The 12,252-nt window shown below is 41.1% G+C and overlaps 1 protein-coding gene across 2 annotated transcripts in view; it reads left to right on the forward strand.

Annotated features, from left to right (window-relative positions):
* The window catches only part of ctif (CBP80/20-dependent translation initiation factor), a 57,279-nt gene that overhangs the window by 28,876 nt on the left and 16,151 nt on the right, over positions 1 to 12,252 (forward strand). The window contains exons 8-9 of one of the 2 annotated variants that reach the window (XM_073478576.1): positions 5,527 to 5,603; positions 8,900 to 8,980. In XM_073478576.1, the coding sequence (XP_073334677.1) occupies positions 5,527 to 5,603; positions 8,900 to 8,980 (158 nt within the window). The remainder of the gene's footprint in view (positions 1 to 5,526; positions 5,604 to 8,899; positions 8,981 to 12,252) is intronic. The other variant, XM_073478577.1, reaches the window with a different exon arrangement.

Consider the following 12,252-nt stretch of genomic DNA (forward strand, 5'->3'; position numbering starts at 1 on the left):
ATGTTGATGGTAGATTACTTTATACTGTTAATGGGGTAATTCTGTTGTTTTGCTTGTGATTGTAAAGATGGTGGACAAAGTGATTGTAGCTGTGGAAATTTTCCATTTTTATAAAAATCCTGTCTGTATAATTATTTGCTGTGAAGTGTTTTGCTGCCTGACAGATGCTTGTGGATCACTCAAACTGGATAACATTGTAGATCCTTATGCGTAGCTGTAGCAACACATTCACACATTTTCAGTATTACTTAAGACTAAACGGTGAAGAGGCATTTTCCTGCCATCATTTACCATCTTCATTGACTACCTTTGTTTTCATGACTGAATAAACTGATTAAACAAACTGACCTTAAAGGACACCACAATTTCATACTGTTTTACTTTGTTTATATTTGGCGGACCCTGCCACGTTTCCAGCTTCAAACAGTGTTCTGGGGCTCTTATTTTCCTCTGAAAACAGCTTGTTTATTCAGTTATGGAAAAAATATTTGTGATTCTCATTAATATTGTAAATATTATAATTCTAAATTTGAATTTCTTCTCCAAAACTACATAGTGCCCCACTAACACCCACTAACATCTGGCATTTGTCTTCAGTGGGAAAGGGCGCAACTGGCATTCATTCTTGGGTCAAATGACTGCAGAAGTAACGAAGGTTGCGTAGGTTTCTGATTTTGCCGGTCTGGTCTAGTACAAGCTTTAACCAGTTTGATTTTGTGCCAACCAAATGAACCGGCATTTGTCAGGTGTGACATAAGGTGGAGAGAACTAGCAGCATGTGGCTAGTTAGCAGGAGCCCCGGGATAGCTGATTATCTCAGCTCCAAAGGTGTTGCAGTGCTTATGTCTTGTTATGATGCACTAGAGTGTAGAGTTGTGCACACAGTCCTGTATACTACTCAGACCGATGTCCACAAGAGAAAACTCTCATCTGTAACAAGGTTATGCTGCAGCTCATAAGCGTTACACGCTGTTTTTGTAGCCTGCACTACGACGCCAATTTATGATCTGCTGCTCGTCTGCCCTTTTAAAGTTACTGCATTACGCTGTTGATACAGCACACAACTAAACTCAACACTTCCTGTATATGTTTCAAATTTAAAGCCCTCTAGCGTTCTCGTGGACAGACACCCTTCATTTTCTTTATAAGGCTGTTATGGACTTGTAAGATTCTTGTACATGGGCTACTTAAAATTTTGCTTGGGTCATCTTTTCTCTAGTTTGACTAATTTTAAGTTTCATTGTATTATTTTTTTTATGTGAAATTTTAGAAATGAATGAAAACACGACGTGTCACAGTTGACATGATGGACTGTTATTCATGGGCTCTTGAGAGCAGCTGTATCACCTGCGACAGCTAGTGGTGAAATTTGGTATTACCGGTCAGGTCGGAAACACGACACCTGTGTGGACAAGCTAATTTTCGCCCCTTTTCCAGCTCAATGCTATAACATGCGTTGAGGTTGTGAACATTGCCGCATACATACTTTTCTATGTGTCTCGCGCTTGAACATCGTTCAATCCGTGTAGGGTTGGAAAGAGACACTGAAGTAAAAGATATAAAAAAGCAACCTCCGTAACAACGTCACTGGCCTCCATGCTGCTTTCTACTGTTACCTGTGTTCCGTCACTATCATGATGTCGAACATGACCTACTTGGAGAGAAAAAAGACATACTGGCAAGCTCTTCTGCTAGCAATGGGAAAGGAGAAAGGGAAGAAGAATCGCCTATTTACCTGCATTTAAAAAAACTCTCATAAACGAGCTAGTCTTGGTGTGAAAATGTTCATATTTGCACTTGTCTTGCAAACACACAAATAGAACAAAACCTCTGAAAAGAGTCTGTTTCTGTCTAATCTCAGCCATCCCCCCTCGCCAGTCTCATCCCTGTCATGTCCACAGGGCTCGCGCTGCCTGCCGCGAGGTGAGAGGTCCTCTGGCTGGGGACCAGGACAGCACACGCCTCTCTTTGATCTACCCGGCACTGGCTGCTACCTGCAGATAGCATTATTCACACACACACAGCGCTCTCCCTTTCAGCCACAAAGACATCTCTCGCTTCCTCCCTCTCCGCTTGTGTCGGATGCATTATAAACTGTGCACAGTTGTTGGTCTTGAGCTTTTCTCGGATGCACTGCCGCTGTCCAAAACATGCTTTTGAAAAATCTGAGATACTTAATAAAAGCTGAAATAGTGATGGAAAAATACTAAAACTTAAGGGGTTTTGTTGTGTGCATCATTTGACCCTGTGTGTGTGTGTGTGTGTGTGTGTGTGTGTTTGCTCACTGTCATCTGGTTACCATTTGAAGGCAGAATTACAGCTAATGATATCCTAGAGGAAAACTACAGTAGCTAAACATGCAACAGTTCCTCTGTTTCTCTCTCCACCTACTTTTTCTCCCTGTCGGACCGTTCTGGTGGCAAGTAGTCCAAAAAAAAAAGCTGAATTTCATCGATATTAATACTTTTGGGTTTATATGTGGAGTCTTTTTAAACCCTTAAAGCTTAAAGGCACAGTTTAAGTGTGTTGTCTGCCTTTTTCTTTTTTGGTCGATATTACTGTGCCACACACTTTCTGCCTTTCACATCTGGATTCAATCAGAGCCCGACGATCCCCCAGCAGCCTCTCTTAGAGAGAAGTAGGTTAGAGCAGCAGTGTCAAATATCAAGCTCTCTCTCTCTCAAACTCATTTGAATATCTACAGTATGTGTTTCTGGAAGTCTGAAGCGAGAAATCTATAGACACTTGCAAACAGAGAATTTTTTCTCCAGTGTGTTTGTGTTCATGCAGAACTGTGGCGATGCTGTGCAGGTACGCTGTATGATCTATATGTACACACGAATGCTTTGTAGAAGCCATTACAACACTACACAGCAGTTTACAACCATTCACTCCGGCTTACGTTTTCTCCTTTCGCTGTCTTTTCTATATTTAACTGCAAGCCTCAGTGAAAAAACACAACTTTTTCTTGTGACTGTACACATTCAACCACAAGCTCTTGTTACTTCTCTACGAGTGGAAACCAAAAATGCAAGCAAAAAACACGAGTACCGTCTAATTAAAGAACAAACAAGGAAAGCTCGCAGTCACAAATATGCATTGTGACTGTGTCTAGATCCTATTAAAAGAGATTTAGATAAATATGTCATCTGGAGATAATTTATTTACTTGTCATGAGACAAGATGCACTGAGATCAAACTCTTTAGTTCCCTGTTTTTTGTTACGCTTTTACGAAGAAAACAGAAAAGGAAGAAGTGAATGATGCACTGAGCCCCGCCTCCCTCTCCTGTGGTCACCTTCTTGCACAATGCATTCGGTTGAGAATTTGGGGAAATTTGGGGCTTTTTGTTTTGAATCAGCCTGCAACTATTTGCTGCACAGTCTTTCCGCTGGGTGACATGGACGCTAACTGAGTTTGGATGTTGACGGGGCAGCTGGACACCGATGCTATGCACAGTATCTGCTTGCAACATGGGGAATGTCTTGGACACCCTATGTACAACACACACGTGTCATAAACATTTATCATTGCATACTGTATGTGTACAGGTCCCAGTCCACCTAAAACTATGGTAACAACAGCACATAGTGATGTTTGATTGACAGGGCTGATGTTTAATGGATGGCAGGTGGTCTTATTTCCTTTTGACAGGAAGTGAAGGGATAATACCTGACACGTTGTCTTCCATGATAGCATCGTATACCATAGCCACATGCCAGCAAAATGCCATATTCAATCAAATTTAAAATATCTGTTGTCTGTTTGCCTGAATACCTCATTTTGAGTTCACTTTTCTAGTTTTAATATCATTATAATGGTTCCTGTTGCTAGGCAACATCTAGTTAAACAGGAAGACTATGTTTCACACAGCTCTGCCTGGAGTTTGCATTAATGTTTAAATCAGGAGAGACAGGAATTTCACTGATTGCTTGAAGTCTTGAACATACTGCAGCCGACCATGTAAGCAGAAAAGACCAACAGCTGCTGGTTCAAACTTCTCGAATGTAAAAGACATTTGTAGGTGTTACCTCGTGGAAATGGCCATTGTTTTACTCATATCTGGCATTTCAAATGACATTTTACAGGTTAAACAATAATGAAAGTAATCATTAGTTGCAACCCTGCAGTATATCTCTGTCTCTCTTTCCCTCTCACATTCTTACATGCAGATTCTTTCAATCTCTTTACTTTCTGTGCAGTTTTGCTAGGAAGTCATAACCCAAGCTCGAGACTCTTCAGCTAAGCCTTCTTGTCACTGTCTTGACCGAAAGTTTAATACTGGTCCATTAATTTAAGTTCCCACGACAGGGTTTTGTGCGCCGATTACCATGTGTGAACTGTTTGAAGACATAATCCAGGAGCTCACCAGCAGCTCACAAACTCGTTGCCAATGCCCGCTGGATATTTAGCAAACTAAATATCTGGCTATTCGACCTCCTGTTGCTGATCAGTCACGTAGTGTGCAAACCACAAAGACAGCAAGACGCTCGATAACAAGGAACAAAGTTGTGTGAATAGTCAAGCGAATCTGAAGAAGTCTGAGCAAGGCAGTAGAACAGCAAACTAAGGTGGCCAGATGTGTGTAAATCATCACAAAGTACCATTTAATGGGGTTAAAGCAGCATCATTTGTCTCTAACAGTAGCTATATAAAAACCTTCTCCTTCAGTTCCTTAAATTTCTAAAGCCAGCTGAAGGCAGTAGGGGTGGGAAGAAAATCAATTCTTAGATCGATTGTGATTCTCTCTTGAAAGATCATGTCTGGATGCAGAAAAGTCAAAAATCGGAAATTTAAATAAAACCAGATCTCTGTATTATCATCGCCTGTTAACAAAGACTGGGCTACACAGACAGATAAAGTACATCCACATCATCTGCCTTTAGCTGCATATTTGTGGTGCTCTGTGTGATTATTTGTCTTGCTTCACTGGGATTGGCAGAGCTGTTTCAGAGCTGTGAGACCAGAGATGTGACTGCCTGTGAGTACATTTATTAATCACCACACCCTCGGATTTATATTGCACTTCATCACCCAGCACTTTTGCCACTGAGGCCAATCAGAATCGAGAATTCTCAGTGGCCATGGTAATAGTGTTGTCAAGAAACAGGACATCTGTTAGAGATCAAGATGTGTTCATGCAGTCTGTCATACAGGGGCTTAAAGGGCATTTCTAGCTGTAGACTGTAATGCAAACACACGTTCAAAAGCAGGTTCTCATCACTGTAGTCTGCCAGTTCAGGAGCAGCACAGCGAGGGGGGAAAGGATTCATGAAGTATTCATAAAAAACCTGATTTCACGTCTTGATATGTAGCTTGTTTGTCTGCACACAATTTTGTCTGGCATTGATAATTCTCACCATAAACGGCTTCCTAAAGAAAAAGGCTGTCATTTCTCTGTTTTTGTTAGAAAAGAAAGCAGTCTACTTTTAAAGTGTTAAACAATTCGAGAGATTCTTTCCACAGAGTGATCTACATCGCTAGTCTTGACAGCAGCCGTCTCTCAACTCTGATTTGTCTCCAACAGGTCTTCCCACCCCTTCCTAATGAGGCTGAGATCGCACACACCAAAAAGCTCTTCCGACGCAGGAGGAATGACCGACGGTAATTACACATGCGAGCTTGCACACGCACACTACACACACACACACACACACACACACACACACACACACACACACACACTGCACACATACCGACCTCAGTGAGAGGGAATGTTTTTTCTGTTGATGTCAGATGTCAGTGCACAGCCAGTCCTATAGCCTTAACATCTCTCCGCAGCCAAAGCAATGTCAAGACAGGAATGCACGCTCCACACTTGACTGCAGACAGGAAAAAGAAAAAACACGGCAGAGACATTCAAGGTTTTTTCATGTATAATAGGTCACTCTATATAATTTAAGTCTGTTATTCAGTCACCAGTGTTTGCCGACAATACTCCAACATTTAACCTATCGCCCTGTCCCAAAACTCCCAACTCTGCCACCCTGGCACTAAATGTTACTGGCACATCTGCTCCAATTGTGCACACTCTGAAATCTAATTTCGCCCAAGTCTGACTTCATTGGAACCAGGTCCTTAAGAGAAAGAAAAAACGTCTCTCCTTGGTTCTCTCTACTCCCTGCCCTGATGTCACTGGAAAACTGCTCTTCAGTTGCTAAGAGACAGGCGCAGAGAAAATATTTGGGTTGTATTTGTAGTTGAAAAGAGGAAAATTTAGCTGTACGAAACGGACAAAAGCACTTTCAGCCTTGTTTTTAAGCACAGAGAATAATTGGTTCTGTCCAGAGCTATTGTGTTTATGTGAGATTGGGTGCAGCACAGGCCTGGCAAAAGGAAAAGAACAAAAATATCAACTTGAACAGCAGTTTGCTTAGGTTTTGTAAACTGGAAATATTAACAAGAGACCATCCTGTAGCTTGCAGGAACACTTTGGAGAGCAAGTTTTACATGCATGTGTGTGGGTGTCCGTATACATGTCTGTATGTGTGTAGAACCAGAAGTTAAAAGTGTGGCCACAAAGTCTGAGGCCACTACCCAGAACAGTTGTTTTTATCTCTTCATATGAAGTGAGATTCTGACTTAACACCAACGGGGTGGGGGAAATATTCACATGGATGCTTCACTTATGTCAGAGTTTGTGACTTGCACAGGATCAGCTACACATTGACCAAAGACAGAGCCATGGCTTGCATCAAGGCATACCAGGCTACTTCATTCTGAATCTTCAGGCTGAATCATTCATTTAAAGAGATCCAGGATTTTTTTTTTTACAAACAGACGTAAGGAGAGTAGAATAGAAAACAACTTTATTGTCGTTAAGGGGGTGATGTGTCTGATGATTGGGCAAAGGCTACTGAATCTGCATATGATTATGTCCACAGTGAAACATCGCGATGGACAATGACATGAGTTTTTTGGGGGGTGGATTTACTATATGTTATTGTACATCAGGTAGTGTGTCCCTCAGAGTTGCCTTAAGGCAGAAGATGCTCATCACTGTCACTCTGACAGTCACCTCCAATTGTCTAACCATGCCGAGAAAAACTTGTCTCCCGCCACCAGTGAAGGGAGTGAGTTCAACTCTCACATCTCTGCCAGGCGAGCATCCGACATAAATGTCTCTTCGTCTCCACAACTCAGCTGCGTTCAGTCTCTTAAGCTTGAAACAATGTCAGCTGGCTATACTGTGGAAGCTAACTGCACAATTGAAATTGAAAGAAATAAATGCAAAGAAATCTGGCCTCATCTTGTTAGGAACCAGGTGAAATATAAAGGTGGTGTGAGAGGGTCATCGCAACTATCCAACCTTGTAAAATGACTTTGCTCCAGTGTATAAAAGTTGAGGGCTGCCAGTTGGCACAGAAAATGGCCTCCACAGCTGTCCTTTATGTAGCTTAGCATGTTTGCTCGTCAAATACATTAACTGCATATGTTTGTCTATCAAACGTTCTAATCCTCTCACGTCTTGAGTTCCCTGACAGAATACAACCAATAGCCTGTGGCAATAAATATTCATTATCATGAGACACCACACAGATATTTGTGTTATATTTTGTGTTGTATTGTATGTGATGTATCAACACAGCTGGGTGAAGAGAGGAAAACGTTTCAGGTTGGAAGTCAATCATTAAATATGTAGATAAATGTTGATCGATGTGTTGTATCGAAAAAAGCACAAGAAAGAGAAACAGAGTGAGACTGAGAGATTGAGTAAAGGAAAAGTGTAGGCTGGCTGTGGCAGGAAGGAAAAGAAAGGGGGAGGCAGTGCATGTGTTTCTACTTTAGTATGCACGTCAAGCAGGGCTGAAATTAGTTGTGATTTACTGGAATGTGCTGCTTACCGCTCTGCGCTCCAAAACAGAAAAGGGCCAAAGAAGGTGCTAATATGCTCCTCGGTCGTCCTTTTTTGCTCCTTTTTAGATGATCTGTTCATTACCGAGGAGCTTTTACACATTTAGACTTGATTCTGTCTGTCTTGCAATTGAATAAACATTAGTATAAAGCCAAACACAGGAAGCCTGCCTGCTTGGTTGAGCATCCAGTTTCCACACATTGTTGTTATAAACTGATAAGTTGAACAAACAAGTGCTTAAATATCATTTGAGCTGCTGAGAAGTTCTTAAAAGAGTTTGCGTGGGACTAAATGTCACCACATGGAGCAACGACTCTGATCTGCTTTATGATCAAGATGACGTCTGCTGTGTGTGTGTGTGTGTGTACGTATGCACTCGAGGAAAAGTACACTGCCGGTCTGCTTGTTTTCCTCCCCCTGCTCGTGTCCTCTAGCCACAATGAGTCAAAGTTATTAACATTATCTCCAGTTTATGTATGACTTTTTTGAGTTGTGAATCTTAAAACTTGTTTAGAAAAAAACAGTGTGAAGAGTGATGCAGTTGTGCAGTCAGGCATTTAAAACCTGTCTCCCCACAGTCCATTAAACCAGTGTGTTGTGGCCCGTGTGAAGCTCTGGCCGTGTTATTGACTGTCTAGCCTGCAGGCTTCTCTTCCCCCCCGGGCCCATTGATTTGGTAGTCTGGGTCAACCAATGGTCCAATGGTTCCACGAGTGCATCCACAGCAAACAGCCATGATCAATCACCGCCTTCCTACCTCCTCCCATGATTATAGCTGCCAATTCATTTCACCTTTTTAGTCATCACTTCCTGTAGTTCTCTGCATGTTGTTTGAATGAGTTATCAACCTGTAGTGTTTTTGTTTGTTTCCCTCTTTGCTTCGCTGCTTTTTTTTTTTCCTCCTTTATCTTCTATAATCTCCTCCTTCAACAATTACCCGCCATTTTCTACAAATTGTCCTGTCACTTTTCATCCATCCTTCATCTCTTCATCCTTTCAATCACCTTGTTGCATTGTGTGGCATACCCTCCTCTCCTGCTTGTAGAGCGAATGATCAGTTCTCCCGAGACCAGTTAACCATACTTCTGCCTGCTGGCCCGGGGGGAAAGCGTCAAGTCTCAGCCAGGTCAGTGAAAACATAAGCCAGATCATCCTGAGCGCAAAATGGCACCTGAATACATTTCTGACTGATTTTTCATTTTTGGTTGAACTTATCCTTTAAATACTCAAATAGCTGACAGCAAGAAGTAGATTAAATGAAAATGGAGGGACTTTTTAAGAAGAGAGAGAGAGAGAGAGAGAGAGAGAGAGGGGACCAAGCCAGGCAACATCAAACACTAATTTAAATCTGATTAATCCCAAAAATAAATAGCAGTTTGATCACTTGATTACATGATTGATCGCGCCACAGACGATGAAATTTCATCAGCGGCCCCATCATTTATCCTTAATGCAAACATCTCCCTGGATAGTCAATCCAAGCAACACTCGAGCTACTGCAGAGCTCGCAGTCATTAAATATGATTAACATTTTATTACTGTCTCACTTTCACCTCTCCGCATCACCAGCAGATCAGGAGACGGGCTTATTAGAGCTGAGCCTAAACTAACAGCGAGTGTAGAGATCAAATTAATCATTGGAGGAGTGTGTGTGTCTGAGAGAGAGACACTCTAAGCAGTCTGGGGCTTTGCAGAAGATTATCAAATCTCACCCTCTGCAGTGCGATTAAATGAGATCTCACCATTTCTGTCAGTCAACGTGAAGCTATTTTATTTTTAACACGATGTGGTAAAACATTGGTGAAAGTATGAAAACCTTTGCTGTACAAAAGAAATAAACAGACTTTGAAGGATGCTGATGGGAGTTGCCTGACGAGTGGGTGTTCCCGAATCATTGTGAACTTTGAAAGACCCGAGTCGAGCCATGCGATAAAAGGCTTGTGTTCGGGCATATCAACAACTAACTTAGTAAGGTGCTGAGGATATTTGCACTGCGTGAGAGGCAGGCTGTTGGGTAGAGCAGAGTGTCAGAAGATGAACTGTCTCTCAACCTCCCAGAGAGAGCGAAGCAGAGGGGCCAGGCGACACATAAACCAAATGAACACACACACACACACACACACACACACACACACACACACACACACACACACACACACACACACACAAAGACTATAAATACACTTGGACAAGTTTGCTTTCTTTGTGATTCTTCTAGTTTACACAAACATGAAAACATTCATAAATATCAAGAGAGATTGAAAGGAAAAGCAACTAGGGGTTCAACTACTGATTATTTTTATTACCCATTGATCTAACCATAGTTTTCTCAATTAATGATTAAGTCTATAAAATGTGGAATAAATGCTCAGACCCCAATGTAACATCTTCAAACGATTTCTTTTGCAAACAGTTCAAAACCCAAAGATGTTCAGAGGAAAAAAAGCAAATTCTCACTTTAATGAACCTTGAATGGTTGGCATTTTCGCTTGGGAAATGACTTGTTTGATTTAAGATAATCAAAGTAGTTGCAGATTAATTTGGTTGGTGGATCTTGACCAAGTTTCCAAATCCAACTTGGATGACCATTCAGTTGCACTTTTACATGTATTGTAGGATGTAGTGTTTTTCAGAGTTTCGATAAAATGGAATGACACATATTGAAAATGATGTCCTGATTCTTGATCCTGAATACCAAGCTCTGGTCAGTCAACTGTTTCTCCAATCAGCAGAAAGAGCTGTTAATGGGCACAGCACCACATGTTATATGAGATCTGAGCAGCGATTCAGAGTTCTTGGAGCAGGCTACTGGTCCAAAATCTCCCATTGGTGATCTCTTTGGTTGAGGTCTAACAATGGAAACATGTTATCATCCTGGAAGAGATCACTCCCTTCTTTGGATTGGTTTGCCGTGACCAAGTTGACCCAGAAATGCCAAGAAAAAGGACCCTATTTGTCAGATTGGGGACAATAACTTTCATACCGTCAAGCATTCCAATACAACAATACCACATGCCATGGCCGCAATACTAAATTTGTACAGTAAAATTCATTATCTCTAGCATGTATCGGTGCCTCAGTCCAAATTCTAAAACCCACATTTCTGCTCAATTTTGTTTGACTTGCAAGTAAGACTTTTAGATTTCATTGAAGCTTGAAGAACATTTTGAAGGTCGTTCTCATATTTATTTATTTGGGTTGAAATTAACGTTTGTACAAAGGAGGTTGGCAGCTAAACTTTTGACACAGTTCTCTTTCTCAAGGTAGAACAGCTTATGTTCTTTTGTAACGCAGCCCTCAGGGCGAAAGAAATTCAACCTTTTTTAAAGGTTTGTAGATTAAAATGTGCAAGGAAAGGCTTTTGTGAGGAAAGATGAAACCCACATTTCCGTCTTGACATTGATGAACTCAGTCTGTACAGCTACTGATTCGCTTTGCTCGTCAATCCATCCTGAACAAGGTCCACGGTGTGATGGATGTCACAGATATATTTTTCTTTGAGCCATCTCTATTAAACTGGTACTGGACAAGTTTTTGCTTTAACTTATCAATAATCACTATGAAGTAAATGTTGATTGCACAATGTAATGACTACTGAATAATGACACTATCAGCGTTTGGACTGGTTCTCTATAAACCGCTACTTTGCAGCCTGGCAGCATTTCTTTCTGCGTTCACGTCTCCTTTATAGACTAAATGAATCAATAAAATCATGTTTGTCCTGTGTTGTTGGCAGCTGGTTCTCAGGAAAATTGAAACGACCCAGTTGTCTTTGCCACCAGTGATACCACTTGGAAATGTCAGGAGGGCAGAAGTTGTTTGTTTCTACTTTAAATAAATGTCCCTTAAAAAGAAGAGGGACTAAAGCTTGACTGCAGAGAGCATTTTGTTTGGTTTTGATATACAAAGACCTCCACTGCATTAGTTTACTGCTTAGTTACATTCCATCACTGGTTATTCTAAATTTTGACACCAAGATTGTCATTTTTACTGCAAGTGCAGTACATCCAAATTCCACGTTCCAAATATCAATTTTTTTGTCTTCTTGATTACTAATAATCAATATCATATCAGCCCTGAATAAAACATATTAGTTGATTCCTAGCTAATATGATGATTAATTGCCTACTTTGCATTTCAGTGTTTCACTTAGTAGTCAAAGTTTGTACGTTTTCTGACTCAACTGGAAAATGGTTTGTGTGTGCTAATGTCTTCATGGACTTACTTCCTGTTTTCAAGTCAAGTAAACCATGTCGAAAGGAAAAGTTCTGACCTGATTCTCTCTTTGGCCACACTACAACTGCTTTGACACTTTTGTTATCACAGAGAGAGTACAGTACCAAAGGGAAGTACTGCTTGGACTGGTGTCGGTTCAAATGTGAATGATACCCAACTCTA

This window comes from Pagrus major, chromosome 12 (genome assembly GCF_040436345.1).
Source record: "Pagrus major chromosome 12, Pma_NU_1.0".
Lineage (NCBI taxonomy): Eukaryota > Metazoa > Chordata > Actinopteri > Spariformes > Sparidae > Pagrus > Pagrus major.